At 35.5% G+C, this 16174-nt stretch overlaps 1 protein-coding gene across 1 annotated transcript in view; it reads right to left on the bottom strand.

Moving 5' to 3' along the window:
- LOC110456144 (choline transporter-like protein 4) overlaps positions 1 to 16174 on the bottom strand; it is a 55387-nt gene that overhangs the window by 16393 nt on the left and 22820 nt on the right. The window contains exons 6-16 of the mRNA XM_021506713.1: positions 15556 to 15672; positions 14361 to 14421; positions 11877 to 12012; positions 10746 to 10942; positions 9950 to 10081; positions 9462 to 9561; positions 8451 to 8543; positions 6442 to 6544; positions 5851 to 5900; positions 5087 to 5263; positions 2875 to 3003 (exon numbers count right to left, since the gene is read on the bottom strand). Coding sequence (XP_021362388.1) covers positions 2875 to 3003; positions 5087 to 5263; positions 5851 to 5900; positions 6442 to 6544; positions 8451 to 8543; positions 9462 to 9561; positions 9950 to 10081; positions 10746 to 10942; positions 11877 to 12012; positions 14361 to 14421; positions 15556 to 15672 — 1295 coding nt within the window. The remainder of the gene's footprint in view (positions 1 to 2874; positions 3004 to 5086; positions 5264 to 5850; positions 5901 to 6441; positions 6545 to 8450; positions 8544 to 9461; positions 9562 to 9949; positions 10082 to 10745; positions 10943 to 11876; positions 12013 to 14360; positions 14422 to 15555; positions 15673 to 16174) is intronic.

Raw genomic sequence — 16174 nt, 5'->3', positions numbered from 1 at the left:
TGTTTTGTGTTCTAAATTAAGTCACTGACCATTGACAATGGACACATTTGTAGAAGGTCGGAACAATATTTGGATAAACAAAGGCTTTACATCCATTTTGTTTTGTTTTTATACCCATGATCTGCATAGCAGGGAGTGTTTACCGTGCCAATCCCACAAACTGTTTACCAGTGTTAGCGTATCAATGAAAAACAAATGACTTTGCATTTTCTTTTAACTATCACCATGAGATTTAATATCTATACAAAATCAGTCTTTTTTTTTTATTCGTGATAATATCTGGAAGCAAGACCTTGATAATAATACAGTGTATTTAATTAATACTGAACGTGTTAGTGGAGTGCTGTCTGTTGAAATCACATCATTTAAGTGATAGTATTCCAGGATGGTTTTTGAAATAAACTCCTTTGTTTATGAATTAAAGATGACAAATATTTCTGGTAGTCGTTTCATAGGTGACAATCTGATGCATTTATATCAGACTGGTGACAATATTTCATTCAGGAATAACAATTATCACAACATCAGTACGTGATTTCTTCTTGTCGCAGTTCAGATTATTTAATTCAGCTAGAAAATAGGGCTGAAATGGCAGACTTAATTGAGAAGAACTCCTGGCAGAAAGTGCTTCAGGAACCCCGACGAATACCCTGAATTTGTTCGTAAGTGCTAGAAATACCCCAAATATGTTTGACGTGCTAGAAAGCTCCCCATGACACAAATTACAATAAAGGTGAACCACCTAGATACCTGATAGAATACAAATTGAAAATGGTCGCAGAATACACATTTCTTCAGCAGCAAAGCCAACTACAGTGCCAGAACGTACTGACTAAAAATGTAAAGACCATAAGAATGAAGGTCAAGGACTGCAACAGTACCGACAGAAACGGAAACCATCACAGACAAACTACAAAAAGAAGTTGGCCATCCATGGTATAGATGTTTTGACCAGATCAATCTTACTGCCAATACACAAATTAAATAAAATCTTCCATCGGAATTGCAAGATGGCAGATGAGGACGACATGATCAATCTAGCAATGTAGGATGACATGCCCTGCGAAAAGAGCCTGGCTAAGCAACGGTATCGACCAGATGATACAGATGGTAAGATGTAATGCCTGACCTCTCAAGATACACGACAACCTGTCGGTAACTTAACAAATCACCTCTAAATGCTCATCTTAGTGTAGGACCGAGGCGTCACTACATACCAAAAGCGTGGTGGATTCAGGAACAAACAATGCATAAGGTGGTTGGCAGTTCTCCTCGAGAATCCGGGTAACGCCAACCTTCAGGAAGCGCATCCCGGAAAACAGTCGTTAGGCCTCCACCCCATACAGGCTTGGGTCAACCCTTCTCTGAACATTCTTATTGGAGGCAAAAGCTTCCTGGGAATATCAGAAGACGACTTTGCAATACCAGTGCCAATATCGGAGCACCCAAGGACAAGATGAACAATGTCATCCCCTGCCTGTCTCACGTCCTCACAGTCTCTCTCCTTCATTGCATCATGACAATCAGTCACGAGCGTCAGTGGCGGAAAGGGGTTTGCAAACGGAGACAGTTAAGGAAAATTCTCTGGAGGGAGCTCCAACAGGTGAGTCATAGAAAGAAGACTACTTAATGTCTTTGCAATAGGCTTAAGCTACGCGGCCAAAGCCCACCTCNGGGGGGATGGGGGGATGGGGGCATTCACCACACCGTCTTTGTGAAGGTGACGCCAAACCACAAAGATTCTCAAAAGACGAATCCCACGGTTTAACATGGAGGAGAAAGACCCAAGAATTGGCCAAAATGACCTGCTTGAACCCAGGGTTTCGTTAAATCAGAAACCTGGAGACTGCCCAGGTCCAGAACCACCTGACTTGCAAACCTCGAGAAATTAACCACCAATTTCCTTTACGATGCAAACCTCTGGCTGGATCCATCAGGACTGGGGCAGCAAATTGACCGGGAGGGTACGCTGTGCCGATATTGGTACCAGAATTTGCAGGCTATGCATCGTCAAACCTGGCCAAACAGGCAAGCTGAAGAAACTGTGCGAATAAAAACTGGGACCTAAACCAGATAGAACAGCCTCGGTACCAATGTCATCCTCAACACCAACACCTGAGTTTCCGGATGAACAACCGACAGGCAGTAGTCCTTGTCTGGAGGCAAAGCCCAAATACTTATGACAGTTCACCACCAACAAAAACAAGGATGTGCCATTTACATTTCTGGCTATTTTTTTTATACTCAAGGAAGTTTCTAGATAGGAGGGTTTCCCACTCCTCTCTACCTGAAGAACCTGCGGAAAAGAGCCCCCCTCCCCCACCACCATAACACACCTCTCATCTCAAGACTGTACCAGAGCCCATTCCTAAAAGCTGACACCACCACCTGTACACTTGTGTTTGCTCCGTTTTCTGAACAAACTAGAGAATCCTTCTTACAAAAAGCCTAAACTAGAGTCCTTAGGGAGTTTAAACACCTTAACATTTGGAGGCAAGATCCTAAGACACTCCTCAGATCAAGGGAAATTTTCAAGACAAGCATGATGCAGGTCACACTCCCCAAAGAAGTGTGAACGAGTTGCTAGACAGTATCAGTCATTAACAAACACATCCTGTTAATATAAGTATCATGGAGCTCAAACACAAAAACAGTCAGCCAGCAAAGGAAGAGAAAGCAATGTCAAACAAGATGTTGCTTGTTTGGATTTAGATGTCATTCAGGAATGGAAGGCAGAACTTATTCTAAATCCTTAACGTTTTAATATGCATACTAAAGTTAGGTAGGTATTACTGAAATGAAAAGTCTTTCTCCAATGGTGTCGCCTTACTTTACAACACTATATACGACAAACAGTATTATCTTGACACTTACTTGACAAAAAATCTAGCCACCACATTTTCACTATCTTTGAGTTTGTAGTCAAGATATTCCAGCACAATCCTTATGAACTGGATAATTGCCAGTATGAGGGACCCAAATGCAAGAGACCCAGTGTGGTACCTACAAAACAACAAAATCAAAATAATGTCACAAAATCATTGTATTGTACTACAGTAAAATCTAAATAGAATGTCCCTTGTTTCATTTGCCATCTCGTTTAATGCCAAAATATATCAATGTCCCTTTTTTTTAAGACCTCCTTTTAATTTTCCCCTCAATCTATTGCCGAACCCCTTTAAAACGCCATAGGTTTTCTGGATTAATCGTGGCAGTGTAATGAGGTTTTACCGTAGTCAATCAGACAGAATGTAATAGAGCTTGGTGATTGTTTATCCTTGTTGTATCTAGTTATAGCTTATATCAATCATCAACTCGACACAAACTGAGGACATGTATATTTTGATATTGACCACAGTTTGTCAGTCACATGTTTACGCCTGTGTCAGAAATCGACGGAAATCTACAAAAACATCTACAAAAAAATCAGCACCGATGGCTTGAAATTGTTTGAACAAGTTTTTTTCACAATTGTTTTTCCAAGTGGTGACACTTGAGCTTTCATAGGGTAACGGAGCATATTACGGTATACACATGACTTATTGGTGTGTGGAAGAGAAAACATACCAATGTCCACTGCCTTAACGTTATTGTAAAAATATAGAATTTCATAGATTTTTTGTTTTTTGAATAATGTGCAAAGTTCCAAACATTACGCAACATTCTTGTAACAAAATGTATCAAAACATTTAAATGTAATATGATAAAAAAATGCATTTGTAATTTATCATTTAAGATATTCGAATTACGTCGTTTTTCTTGACAATGTTGACATACGGTAATAAAACAAAGTTAAATGTAAATCTCAAAGTCAGGAATACGGTTAGATGATTTGGTTTCCTGTTACAAACAATATTGCACAAATTGTCTCCCTTTGGCCATATTTCTTTCAATATATGGTTAGGTTCAAATATTTTAGGTGGAAGTATAAGAAAGTGACATAGTATTTTATGTAGAATTCGCATTTTTATTTACAATGTTCTCAAGACACAAAGCAAATCTCAAATATTTGTTGTAGGTTATTTATGTTAACAAATGCAAATATAGGGGCCATTAAGTCATCTAAATTTGAGATTTTAGATACTGAGTTTGTTATTATCTGTATGAGGTGGTAAAGGACTATGTATGGTTTGGATGTGTTTTGGCCCCCAAATGCATCAAAATTCAAAATCTTTAAATAAACTGTCAAACGACTGTTTCTTTAATTTTGAATACTCCCCAAATACCATCATGAAAATATTTATTTGTATTTCTAATTATTGTTGCCATGGTAACAAGTTCAAATTTGCATAAATTAGAAAAAATTGAATATTCAGTGAATATTGTCATATTTTGCATAGTTTCTCTCCTGGAAACTATAGACCGCATGCTTGAACAAACTCAATATCAAAGGATAATGTGTAGACACCTGTTATACATCTTTAGGAGAAATATAAAGTTTGTTCAAGAGTGCGCTCTATGGTAGCTAAAAGAAAAGCTAGGCGAAAACCTGTCAAAATTGACATAATATTTGAATTACATCAATTTGTGCAAATATTAACTGGTTATCATGGCATCCATAATTGAAAACAAAAATAAATGTTTACATGATAGTATAGAGGAAGTATTCAAAATTAAAGAAACAGTCGTTTGAAAGTTCTATTGAAGATTTTAATTTCGATGGATTTGGGGGCCAAAAAAGGCCCAAACTATATAGTCCTTTACGATATGTTTCAAGTACATTGTACTGTATACTAGGAAAATTATGCCAAATCAAATCTTTGCCCTTTAATGGAAAACCCCATGTTCATCTAGCGTTAATTTGCCCTTCGATTCACATGTAATAATTATACATGGTATATGACATATGCTGTAAACTTTAATTTACTGTCATGATAAATTCAGTCTTATTACAACAAACAATTGCCTGGTACATGCATATGGTATTATGGGGCTTAATGATACAATGTTATTAACTCATTCACCCCTGAACCCACATTTTAACTCTTCCAATTCAAAGGTTGGTATAGTTCATTATGAAATATCAGGGGTGAATGAGTAATAATATATACTGATGTAATACACCAGCTATATTTCCGTATCTTACCTCAATGCTCTCCAGACAGACCCCGTGATTGGGAAATGAGGAATATCCTTTGGCTTTTCGAAGGCCCAGTAATAAGAAGCAAATGAGCCAGCTAGGACCATTTGGCCAAATGCAATCACAAAGTTGTTCAGCCACAGGAACATAAACAACATATATACCTGCATCGGAATTATATATCTGTCGAAAAAACCATAAAAGTCTCATAAGTAATAATGACAGTATGATGGAATATGGGTACTGGATTCAAACAATCAAACATTCATTGGATATGTATTACTTAAATAGATGATAATAAGCATAGAAATGATAACTACAGTACAGACAAAGGAATTTGTCGCATTTTCAAGGCAATCTACCCCTATTTCAAGACAGAAACATGAACACTTATATATCACAACATATATCAAAGATAAACAGTCACTATGAAACAACATCACAACATAAAATGCATAACCAAAACTAAGCAGTTATCATTTAAGAAATATGCTGCTGTTATCGCACATCCCCTCAGTTAGTTTGTAATCGAAGGCTTAAATTATCAGAAATAATTCATTTTGAAGACGTTGGCTCAAAAATACATACTGTACATAACACAGATCTTTCAAAACTTCAGGGAAGATAAGGCAAATTGAATACCAAAATAATCTGCATGAAATAGGAAGCTTTAACATTTTCCCTCTCCATATCAAAAAAATATAATATGCAATATATTCTGGTTTCCAAGTCATGATATATGATTTTGAGCTGTACAAGTAGAAACTTACTCGGTGCCTCCATACTTGACAAAATCGCAAAGCGATCCTAAAGTTGTGTCCTGGGGAGTAAAAAATATAAAACATGTGAATCATCTACAAACAAAAAGCAAAATTGTATCATGGATTGATGAAGAGGGTCCCTTAATAGGACATCTTTTTTGGCTGATTTGTTTCATATGTTGCATCAATTATTCATACTTTCTATCATTTGAATCCATTCTTTTTTCTGAATAAATATGTACAGAAAATTCTGATCAAAAGATATCCTCTAGTGTTGGCTAGGAAATGTTAGTTATCATAATTGCCAACTCTCTCGATTTTGGGGGGAGACTCCCAATTTCGGACCCTAAAATTGAGCATTTTCAACCAGTGAATTTGCTAAACTATTCCTATATTCTAACATTTAATGATTTCATCTGAAAGAACAGCTCAAAAGATGCCATTTGAAAGTGTTGTTTTTTCCCTAGGGTGTACATTCCCGGCACACATATTTTATTTCTGCTTTTAATTCTAAGCACGCGTAATCTCCCCATGGAAATTTCAAAAAGTTGGCAAGTATGAGTTATGCAGATTAGGTAAAAAAGTTTTAAATTTACTTACGTTAGGAGTGCAGGTGATTCTCTCTAGATAGTAGTTTACACCATCAGTCGAAGTGTTGGTCGAGTTGTTATAGTACTCTGCATTACCCATAGTAGCTATATAACTGTGATGAGGTCAAGGCCATAATGATAAAGATAAAAGTACAACATCAAACTAAGTGTCCAATGTATGGGCTGTTAATCATATGAAAATCTTGACAGGGGACATTACTCTAAGTCAGAAAAAACTCCTTTAAGTTGCTTCATTTTCTATCTAGAAGGGAGAATGCTCCAAGAAAAAAAACTCTGAGTGAAGGAACTCTTCTGTGCAATTATAAATGATGCAGTGGTATATACCCTTAACCTAAAAGCCTGTATTTTACTGTGGTTCATTAAAGTACGGAGTAAATTTGAATTCGTATGGATAAGATATCCTGGAATAAATCTATAAGGAAAAGAACTAAGTTTCTTATTTTCTAAAAGTAAAATATAAATATATAACAAACATATATATTTACAATCAGAATAAAAGTCTTTTAATAAAAACAGAAATACTTTGTGTTATAATAATTTTGTCTTTTTTATTGTTATTTGGATGTAACCTAACGTTAGTGCAGGCAAATTCGTCATGCACCCAAATTCGCCACCATGTGACGAAAATGCCATATGACATCATAATACATAAAATGTGACGTAAATAACGTCACCATAGTCTTCAACACAGTTAAAACCTTCACATATTTTGACAAGAAGTGGTATAAAAAGGGAAAAGCTATACTTTTAATCAAAACAGTTATGAAATATCTTGTAACACAACAAATCTTAAAAATTTGGTCTGTGCGACGGACATCTCGTCAACTAAACTCATTAATCTGAGGCCAGTTGGTTGTTATTTAGTGTAAATTTATTACATACACATGAAAATACCCATATCTTAACGCTAAATGCAGTTAATGCAAGTAAATTGTTTTTCTACAAGTGTACTTTGGTACATGTACAATGTACTGATGATCCAATGCGTGTTGACGGAAATGACGATCGGAAAGATTCGCGATTTGATAATTCGTCAGTTTCCATTTTCATGCAATGTGTATTTAGAATACAATCAACAAGTATCTTTTTGAAAAGTATTGTTTGCGTCTCAATTTCAATAATCTTACAACACTTAAATAAAAATACCATCTAGAAATTTTCTAGATTTATATCTGAAAGGAATTTGTTGTTGGCCTGAAAGTACTGCTGTACAATCGCATGCTAATTGTACGTAGAGACCGACAGTTACCAAAGACTGATTTTTACATGAAAAAGTAAGTACATTTACAACACCTGTTTATATTTGTTAAGGACAGAGTCTTCATTGCGTATCATGTAAATTGACATCACCTCAGCCGATACCCGTCATCTTTCTCAAACAACATTAATCAGTTTCTTCAATTTACCGAAAACTAACTATCACAACTAAGAAAAGCCGTGTACTTCAATGTTAATCATTGTTACACACACACATTTTGAGCTGTTTGTATCAGTACGGCTTGTATAACATAAACATACAAAATTTTACATTTAAACACTTAGATTACTTGTAAATTAGTTAAATGTTTGAAGGTGGCGAAACTGCCTGCACCTTTGAGCAAAACCACGGAAGGCCTGATGACGTCACAAATGTTGCTGCGTGACGTAATTCAGGCGTGTTTACAACAATGTTTATTTATAGGCATTTCAGTTGAATCTTCTTCTGTATTGGTGCTCATCGGCCTTATTAATGTGACGAATTTGCCTTCACTGACGTTACAGTAAAACCTGCTCATGGGACTAATTCCATTGGAGACCAGCGATTTCAAGACACAACTTTTGATTTTCCCCATCGCAACAATTTTGCTATGAAAAGAGTCTGAATTAAGAGGCCTGCACCTGTATTAAGAGGTGAGTTTCTGGGCTTCCTGTGGGTGCTCACCTAATACAGCTACATGTATAATACCTTTCTGGTTTGTTTGTTCTGTTTATATTGAAAAAAATTTTTTTAAAGGATACGAAACGCTGATGCCAAAGTATCCCACCACGCAGACTTGGAGGAGGAAGGGGAAGATCGGCCAAATCAATGTAAAGATCATGTGACCGATGGCTCTGAAATAAAGATAGAAATATATGTTAATTTATTTTTAGCAAATAATGCATGGCAAATATAAAAAAATATGTGTCCCATTAAAACAGATTTTTTTTTTAGAAGTTTTAAAATCAGTTTTATTACATCAGAACCGATTTTCTTCCTAACAGGTGCAATCCTATTTTTCCTTGAGAAAAAAAAGTTAAAAACCTGTCTTTACCAATACATACTTAGGAAAAGATCGACAGCTTACTATAATGCGCTAATATTCTGAAAACATCATCACTTTATGCTGACTGTAACCTGGGTAGCATCATCAATTTTGTCACACATTTCATTCACTCCTGATGATAGCCTTGTATATTGGGGTCATCATTTCATGTTATTTTAATGGTAAGAAAGTGTAGGAGATTAATCACTCGTGTGAGATTCCTCGGGATATTAATAGCTTTACTCTTACCCTCTGGTGGAGATTTCTCTGTTAACTCAATCACCCTTGAAATTTCATATTGAACTATTCCAACATCTTCAGGGGTGAATGAGTTAACAGAGAAAGCTCCACCCGAGGGTTTGAGTAAAGATATCAATAGCCCGAGGTTAGGAATGATAGATTCTATTTATCTAAAACAAATAATCTCCAATCACTACAGCATAAACACACCACTAAAGCTGCATGCTCAGTCTGGTATTATATCTTCAATGGATAATTGGCTGATACGGACAACAGGAATTAATAGAACAACCACATGTTATGGCCCTTTCCTCGTGAACTGCTCTCTGAGTATCAATTTGTCTGAGGAGTAATAGCGTCTGAGCTATCTGGTTCCCCTGACAAAACTATTGGAGATAACACTTCCCAAGAAAAAGGCCAAAATACAGGTAGTACATGTACATTACATGTCAACAAAGCATATAACACCGAGTGACAATTTTTTTACCTGCTCGCTTCTTTGATCAGTTCAATTGCTATACAGATTCTCTTGACCAGGAAAATAAATATCAGGAGGAAAATTATCAGGAAAGTGGCAGTGGAGCAGCCTGAAAAGACATAAACAGACAGTAGGTATTGTTGATTAAAGTTAATTATGTTTTAAAGCATCATTTTATTAAATATAAGTACCATATATAATTGTTGAATTTTGTCTTACAAAATTTGAATTATTTTTTAATTTAAATTGATAAGCTGTACATTATTATTGTTTTTCCTTTTTTTTTTCATATATGGATATTTAATTTTTTTTAATTTAAAACAGTTTACAATAGTAAATGATGTCGAACAACAAATGCATGAACACCATCGCAATGTTCATTGTGCATCAGCTATATATAATATGGTAATTAAAGAAAGAAAAAAATGGGAAAATTAAAACATAATGTAACATTCAATATGAACAACATTGTCAAAGCTGTCTAAAACTGATCATACCAAAGGCTAGCCAAGTCTCCTTAAGCTGGAGGTAGTAACCGAAGTTAAGGGCGAAAGCTTCAGACACTCCATAGGTAGCTGTTGAATTCTGGTTCTTCATTTCATAGTACTGTGAATAGCTGTAGTAACACGCTGAAATGTGAACACAATGAAAATTATGCATTTTTGTATATATATATATGTATTTTTATAAGATTTGGCTATTATTCTAGTACATCATCATGGATTACCGGAGATTGAAGTTTCTACAATACTATACACTTGTATAAGTAATAACATATTCACAGAAACAGTGATCATACATTTTCTCCCATGTTACCACTATAGATGTACTCATTACAAACTCATGGTTGAACCTGTTAGGAGTTGGTAAAATATTTGGTTAGTCTCAGGAACTCATTGGGGGATAACACCCTGGACATGACTTCATTGGTCAATCTTCTAATAATGACATCAAGTAACAATGACTTGCAACGTCGTCAACCATTATGACATCAATTACTTCATGGCAAATGTTTCCCAAATCAGAAACATCAACAATGTATTCCCAAGAGAAACATATGATGTTGTGGGGGGAAAATGTTCCCAAACTCGTGGTACATTATCCTGCTTATCTAGCTAACTCTCGTTAGTTAATTTTCAAATTGTAAAATACACTTAGTAAAGCTTGTGTCTTTATACAATTTGAAGGAAAATGAACTAACTCGAGTTAGATAAACATGATAACCATGATAACCATCATTTGTTTGGGAGCCAATATCATAACGTGATTTTAAAACTTTATTTATAGACTTACCAAATCCAAGAAGACCAAACACTAGGATGACACTGATCCAAACCATGATGCCAGCGATCCAACGAAGAAGAACGATCCAGATGAAGCAAGTTACCATAGCAATGCCCATGAACACCAGGAGTAGCCACCAAGATGCCACAATGTCCTTGAACACCATCTCTATGTACTGGGTGGCCGTGTAGAATTTGGCTAGGTAGCTATAGGAGAAAATTGGAACAATGGCAGCATTAGTGTATGCTGTAGAACTTGTTCATGTATAGCTTTTGAAGGCAACATCAGTACTCTGCTTATGTCTTATTATGGACTGTACATGTCTCTATAGATTCGTTAAAGTGTATAGCGCACACAATCTAAAACCAGTCCAAGGTCGCATCCATTTATTGTAATTTTTCTGGGATTTTGGGAAATATTTTGAAATATACTCGTAAAAATAAACTGCAAACATACTTATGTGATAACTTAAAATCTGATTGCATTGTCATTTTTTACCATTACAAAAAGTTGTAGGTTAAAGTTATCTTGTACAATAAAATAGTATAAATAATCTCTACAGTAGGCCTAACTTTCATGTCTCTTTGACGGTAAGTTATGAATTGATTGATTCAGCAATTTGGAAAGTGTATCATTTGGGGGATAGGGAAATTTTACTCGAGGGGTGTAGCACCAAAGCTTTGTTATGGTTCTGACCTCTTAATATGTGAACCAAGCTTAGGGTTTCCATATGCCCCTTACATATATTATAACTGACTCTTTTCTCCTATTTCTTATCTGTAATTTTGGTCCTACACAACATTAATAATGCATTTTTAATGCAACACTGAATATGACAAATTTCTAAATAAGGTGCATTAAGGCCATTAAAACGGACACAGCAGAAAAACCAAGAATAACTTTATTGAGAAATGTTGCAAGACCTTTAGGACAAGCTTCTGCAATAATTCCTGTATTCATCAGCTGGTGTCTGAGGATGAAAACATATAGTCAGTCGAACAACTGTTTCAGTTTTTAATGTCAATGTCCTAATGTCATGTCGTCATCTGATATATAGTTAAGTCATAATAATAAAAACACATTGCAGTATAAACATGCAGGTTTTTTTTTATGAATATATATACCAAGGGTTTTACTTACTAGCTGGCACTTGTCATATCATTTGCTGTGACACTACTTCCGTCAGAGGTTGTCAGGTTGTAAGCTCCACTGGTTTGTAGGTTAGAGGCATAGTTTGTGACTTCCAGAAAGAAGGATGGCACACAACGACCGACAACTGTAAAATGAAGGTTAATCTATTTATATATATATTCACTCTATTATAATGCAGGTTAACAACTGTACTATATATCAACATTTGCACACTTCATCTAAGTAGCCCCTTGTCATTATCCTGTTAACAAAAATATTCTTTTAAACTTGGCCGCCAGGTGGTGCTGTGGATATTTTGCAATCTCTTTTCAACAAGGCGGCTTGGGTTTGATTCCTGGATGGGATGTGACCAGATATGGAGTCCCCTGCCTGACCATGAAGGCTTTCTCTGGGTAATCTAGTTTCATCCCTGCATGAAGACACTTTTATGTGCATACAACCAGGCTTACATGAGTGATTCATTAGTAAGTTCCAAATTCATTATACCTAATATATCATTTTGATGCAGCACAGATCTGAATCATCACCACCTGAGGAGGACTCCAACCAAATACAGCTGATATCCATTGCACAATTCCAAGGCAAAGTTGCCAGAAACAATCATGGCTATAAGTTACCATGTTTGCCCCCACCCCTTCTCAACTCCCCTGGGAGTCAACTCTTCACCTGTACAAATTTGAATCCTTACAACCTTAAGATGTTTCTTGTGAAATTGCTGACGGATGGACAACAATTGCCATAGTATATGGTATTAGCTAACTTTGGGTTTTCAGATCAAGACAAGGTGAGTTAATATAGGTATCTAAGGAATATATAGGCATAACTAATTCAATATCTTAGTTCTAAATCATAGTTTTTTGGGTTCTTTTTATGAATTTGAGAAAGTGCTTTAATCTGTTTTATTTCAATTAGTAGCTGCCACCTGTAAAGTTAACACACTGCAATGTTTTCTCCACATTTGCTCAGGAAGGGGGACACTGGTACATACTAGCTGTATAGTTATTACATCTTGAACAGAATGAATGTCAGTAATAGCACCGTCCATATTACTAAACAAGAGACCCATGGGCCTTTAACGGTCACCTGAGTCCTACAGTATTTATTTTTGTTATTGAAATAAGTACCAATTAGAATAAAAAATAGTTAAGTATAACGTTAACTTAAGTTTGTCAGGACCATAAGCTGATCATTCCTAGACCAGCTTTCAGTTAAATCAGCCTATTAGAACTTGTTTTTAAGTTTGAAATAGTTATTTTCAAAATACCGGCCATGGCAGCCAAATTGGATTTCTGATCGACCCGTAAAATAACAACACTTTGTCAGGACCTTGAGTTGATCATTCCTATTAAGATTCAGCTCAATCGGCTCAGTAGAACTTGACTTTAAGTTTGAAATAGTTATTAAAAATGTCGGCCGTGTCGGCCATATTGGATTTCTGATCGACCCGAAAAATAACAACACTTTGTCAGGGAGATGTCAGTAACCTTCCCATGAAATATTTATGAAATACCTTTGCTTTGCCAGTATTTCAGCTTAAGTTGAAAATGTAAAATGTTATCGGACGACGCACGACGACGGAGAAGACGGATAGCAATAGGTCACTTGAGCTAAAGCTCAGGTGAACTAAAAAATCAGCTGCTGAGATTGGTTGTTTGGAAAGTAAACTTTAAAACAGTCATGTGTAGACAAAGCAGGTAAAAGGGAGCACGGGCCCCAGAGGGCCAACAGGTAAAGGAATCAACACATATAGACCCAGAGCAAAAAGGTTAAAGGGACAAAAGGTCCATGGACAACAAGACACACAGCCAACAGGTAAAAGGTTCATTGACAAACACAGAGCCAACAGGTAAAAGGATCATTGACAAACTCAGAGCCAACAGGTAAAAGGGTCACTGACAAACACAGAGCCAACAGGTAAAAAGTTCATTGACAAACACACAGCCAACAGGTAAAAGGTTCATTGACAAACACACAGCCAACAGGTTAAGGGTCATTGACAAACACAGAGCTAACAGGTAAAATAATTATTGACAAACACAGAGCCAATAGGTAAAAGGTTCCTTGACAAACACAGAGCCAACAGGTAAAAGGTTCATTGACAAACACACAGCCAACAGGTAAAAGGTTCATTGCATGACAAACACAGGGACAACAAGTAAAAGGTTCATTGCATGACAAACACAGGGACAACAAGTAAAAGGTTCATTGACAAACACAGAGCCAACAGGTAAAAAGTTCATTGACAAACACACAGCCAACAGGTATAATGAAGAATTGCTATCAATTAATTCACTTGGAATTGACTTTTTAAAAAGAAACAAAACATGAAAATATGTGCAAAAAATGTCAATCTCAAAGTGGATATGCCAAATTGGTGACATACCAGAGTTCCAGCAAATAAATATGCAATCCGGTTGTCTTTCTGATATTTTACTGTTCAAAGGAATAGAAAGAAGTTTTAACTGTACTTACTGGCAGTGTTCTTTACATAGTAGGCAGCACAGTCATCATTGGATACAAGTGAACTGATTTGCTGAAACAAGGTACAATTATATATTTTACAAATGATATTACATTTAACTTGGATTTTGAACAAAACTAACCTTGATTTTAAAAACATGATAAATGTTCAACATGCAATTAAATTCATCAATCACACATATATGTGACAGTAACGAGAATATTTTGATATTAATTCAAATTCAGGTAACTCAAAATTAGTGTCCTTAAAATTAACTGAATAAAAGGTTTACAACTGTAACTGAAATAGATGAGTTCTTGGAGTCTTACCGATCGTCACTTAAGTCAAGAACAAGCTACAAGGCAGGTGTAAATTTACTGATTTATAATTGGAAACAAACTTGGTAGCTAATAAAATGTTTAAGTAGATATTGACAACCATGATCAGACCAGTATGACACAGCTGAATCAACTCAAGCTCCATACTTTTGCTGTGTTTATGTTCTCAGAGTTCGGCAAAGTCATTAAGGTCAATAAACAACACCTATTCCATAAGCTTTATAATGAGATATGTATATTATTCATGTATTGTGGTAAGATTCATTATGGTACATTCAATTAATCACATTATAGCAAGATCTTTTCATGGTGTCAATGTTCTGAAAGTCTTGTTATAGTTGTTGGTCCATAACCTACATCCTCAATACGCTCACTTATGCTCTCTACATCCCTGGAATATGTCATAACAAAATTTAGTTTGATCATTTTATGTATATCAATGAATCCAGTATTAGTGTAACAGTAAAATTGAATGACTTTGAAGTCAGGTGTTGCTCCTCTTTAATCTTTAAAGGACTGTTTGCCAGTGAGGTTCAACTGCATAGCAGGTAATTTAACCTGAGACCAATCAAATAGCTATAGGCACTTTCCTTCAACTTTGCTATGACATATGCCAGAGGTGCAGAAAAGTCAGTATGCATAGCTCCTGGGGTATCGAGGATGAATGAACTATTTTATACTTGGTATTTATTCAATTAAAGGTCCTACATATTTAAAAAAATAAAAAATAAAGTGCACTTAACTGAGTTCAATTAATATGGTAATCAATTAACATTGATCAAAGATAAAACTGAGGAATATCAAGTGATGTAATGTTTATCAAAGCATTATCCTTCAAAGCACATTTATTGATGACATCATCACTTACTGAGAACGAAACCGTTGATGTGTCCACAGTGTCCTTACAAAGAAGTCCAGTTGTACTGGTGGTTGCTATGGCCTCCAGGTAGACCCAGTAGTCTGTAGTACAGGCTGACACACAAACCTGTAACAAACAATGACAAACTTCCTTGTAGCATCGAATAATACTGTATAGACAATTTACCATCAAATGTACAATTTAAACAATAGATAGAAGATATTGTCTATTCCATGATGAATGCCACAATATATTGCTATATATATTTCAACCTTCAGTATGAATATTTTAGTATTTTCACCTGTACAATGCAAGATGTCTAATATGGAAAAAATACCAATTCTGGGTATAATAATTACACGAAAAGATTTTAAGCCTTTTTTCTTTTTTGAAACCCTTGATACTTTTATTGATGTAAGAAAAATAATGTGTTTTGATTAGCAGGTTATTGAAAGAACAAACTATAATAAGTTCCTTACAACTTTTGAACTTTTTCTATAGTCATGATTTTAACCACTTATAAAAAAGTCACCTGCCATATACAATACCATATTTGACCTTTTAAGCGCATTAAATTGTGTGCTTACAAAAACACAGGAGGGTGGGCTTACTTAAATCCTTTAATATT

This window comes from Mizuhopecten yessoensis, unplaced genomic scaffold (assembly GCF_002113885.1).
Source record: "Mizuhopecten yessoensis strain PY_sf001 unplaced genomic scaffold, ASM211388v2 scaffold8537, whole genome shotgun sequence".
NCBI classification, from domain to species: Eukaryota; Metazoa; Mollusca; class Bivalvia; order Pectinida; family Pectinidae; genus Mizuhopecten; species Mizuhopecten yessoensis.
The sequence above is the reverse complement of the archived record's forward strand: the minus strand, read 5'-3'. Positions and strand labels throughout refer to the sequence as shown.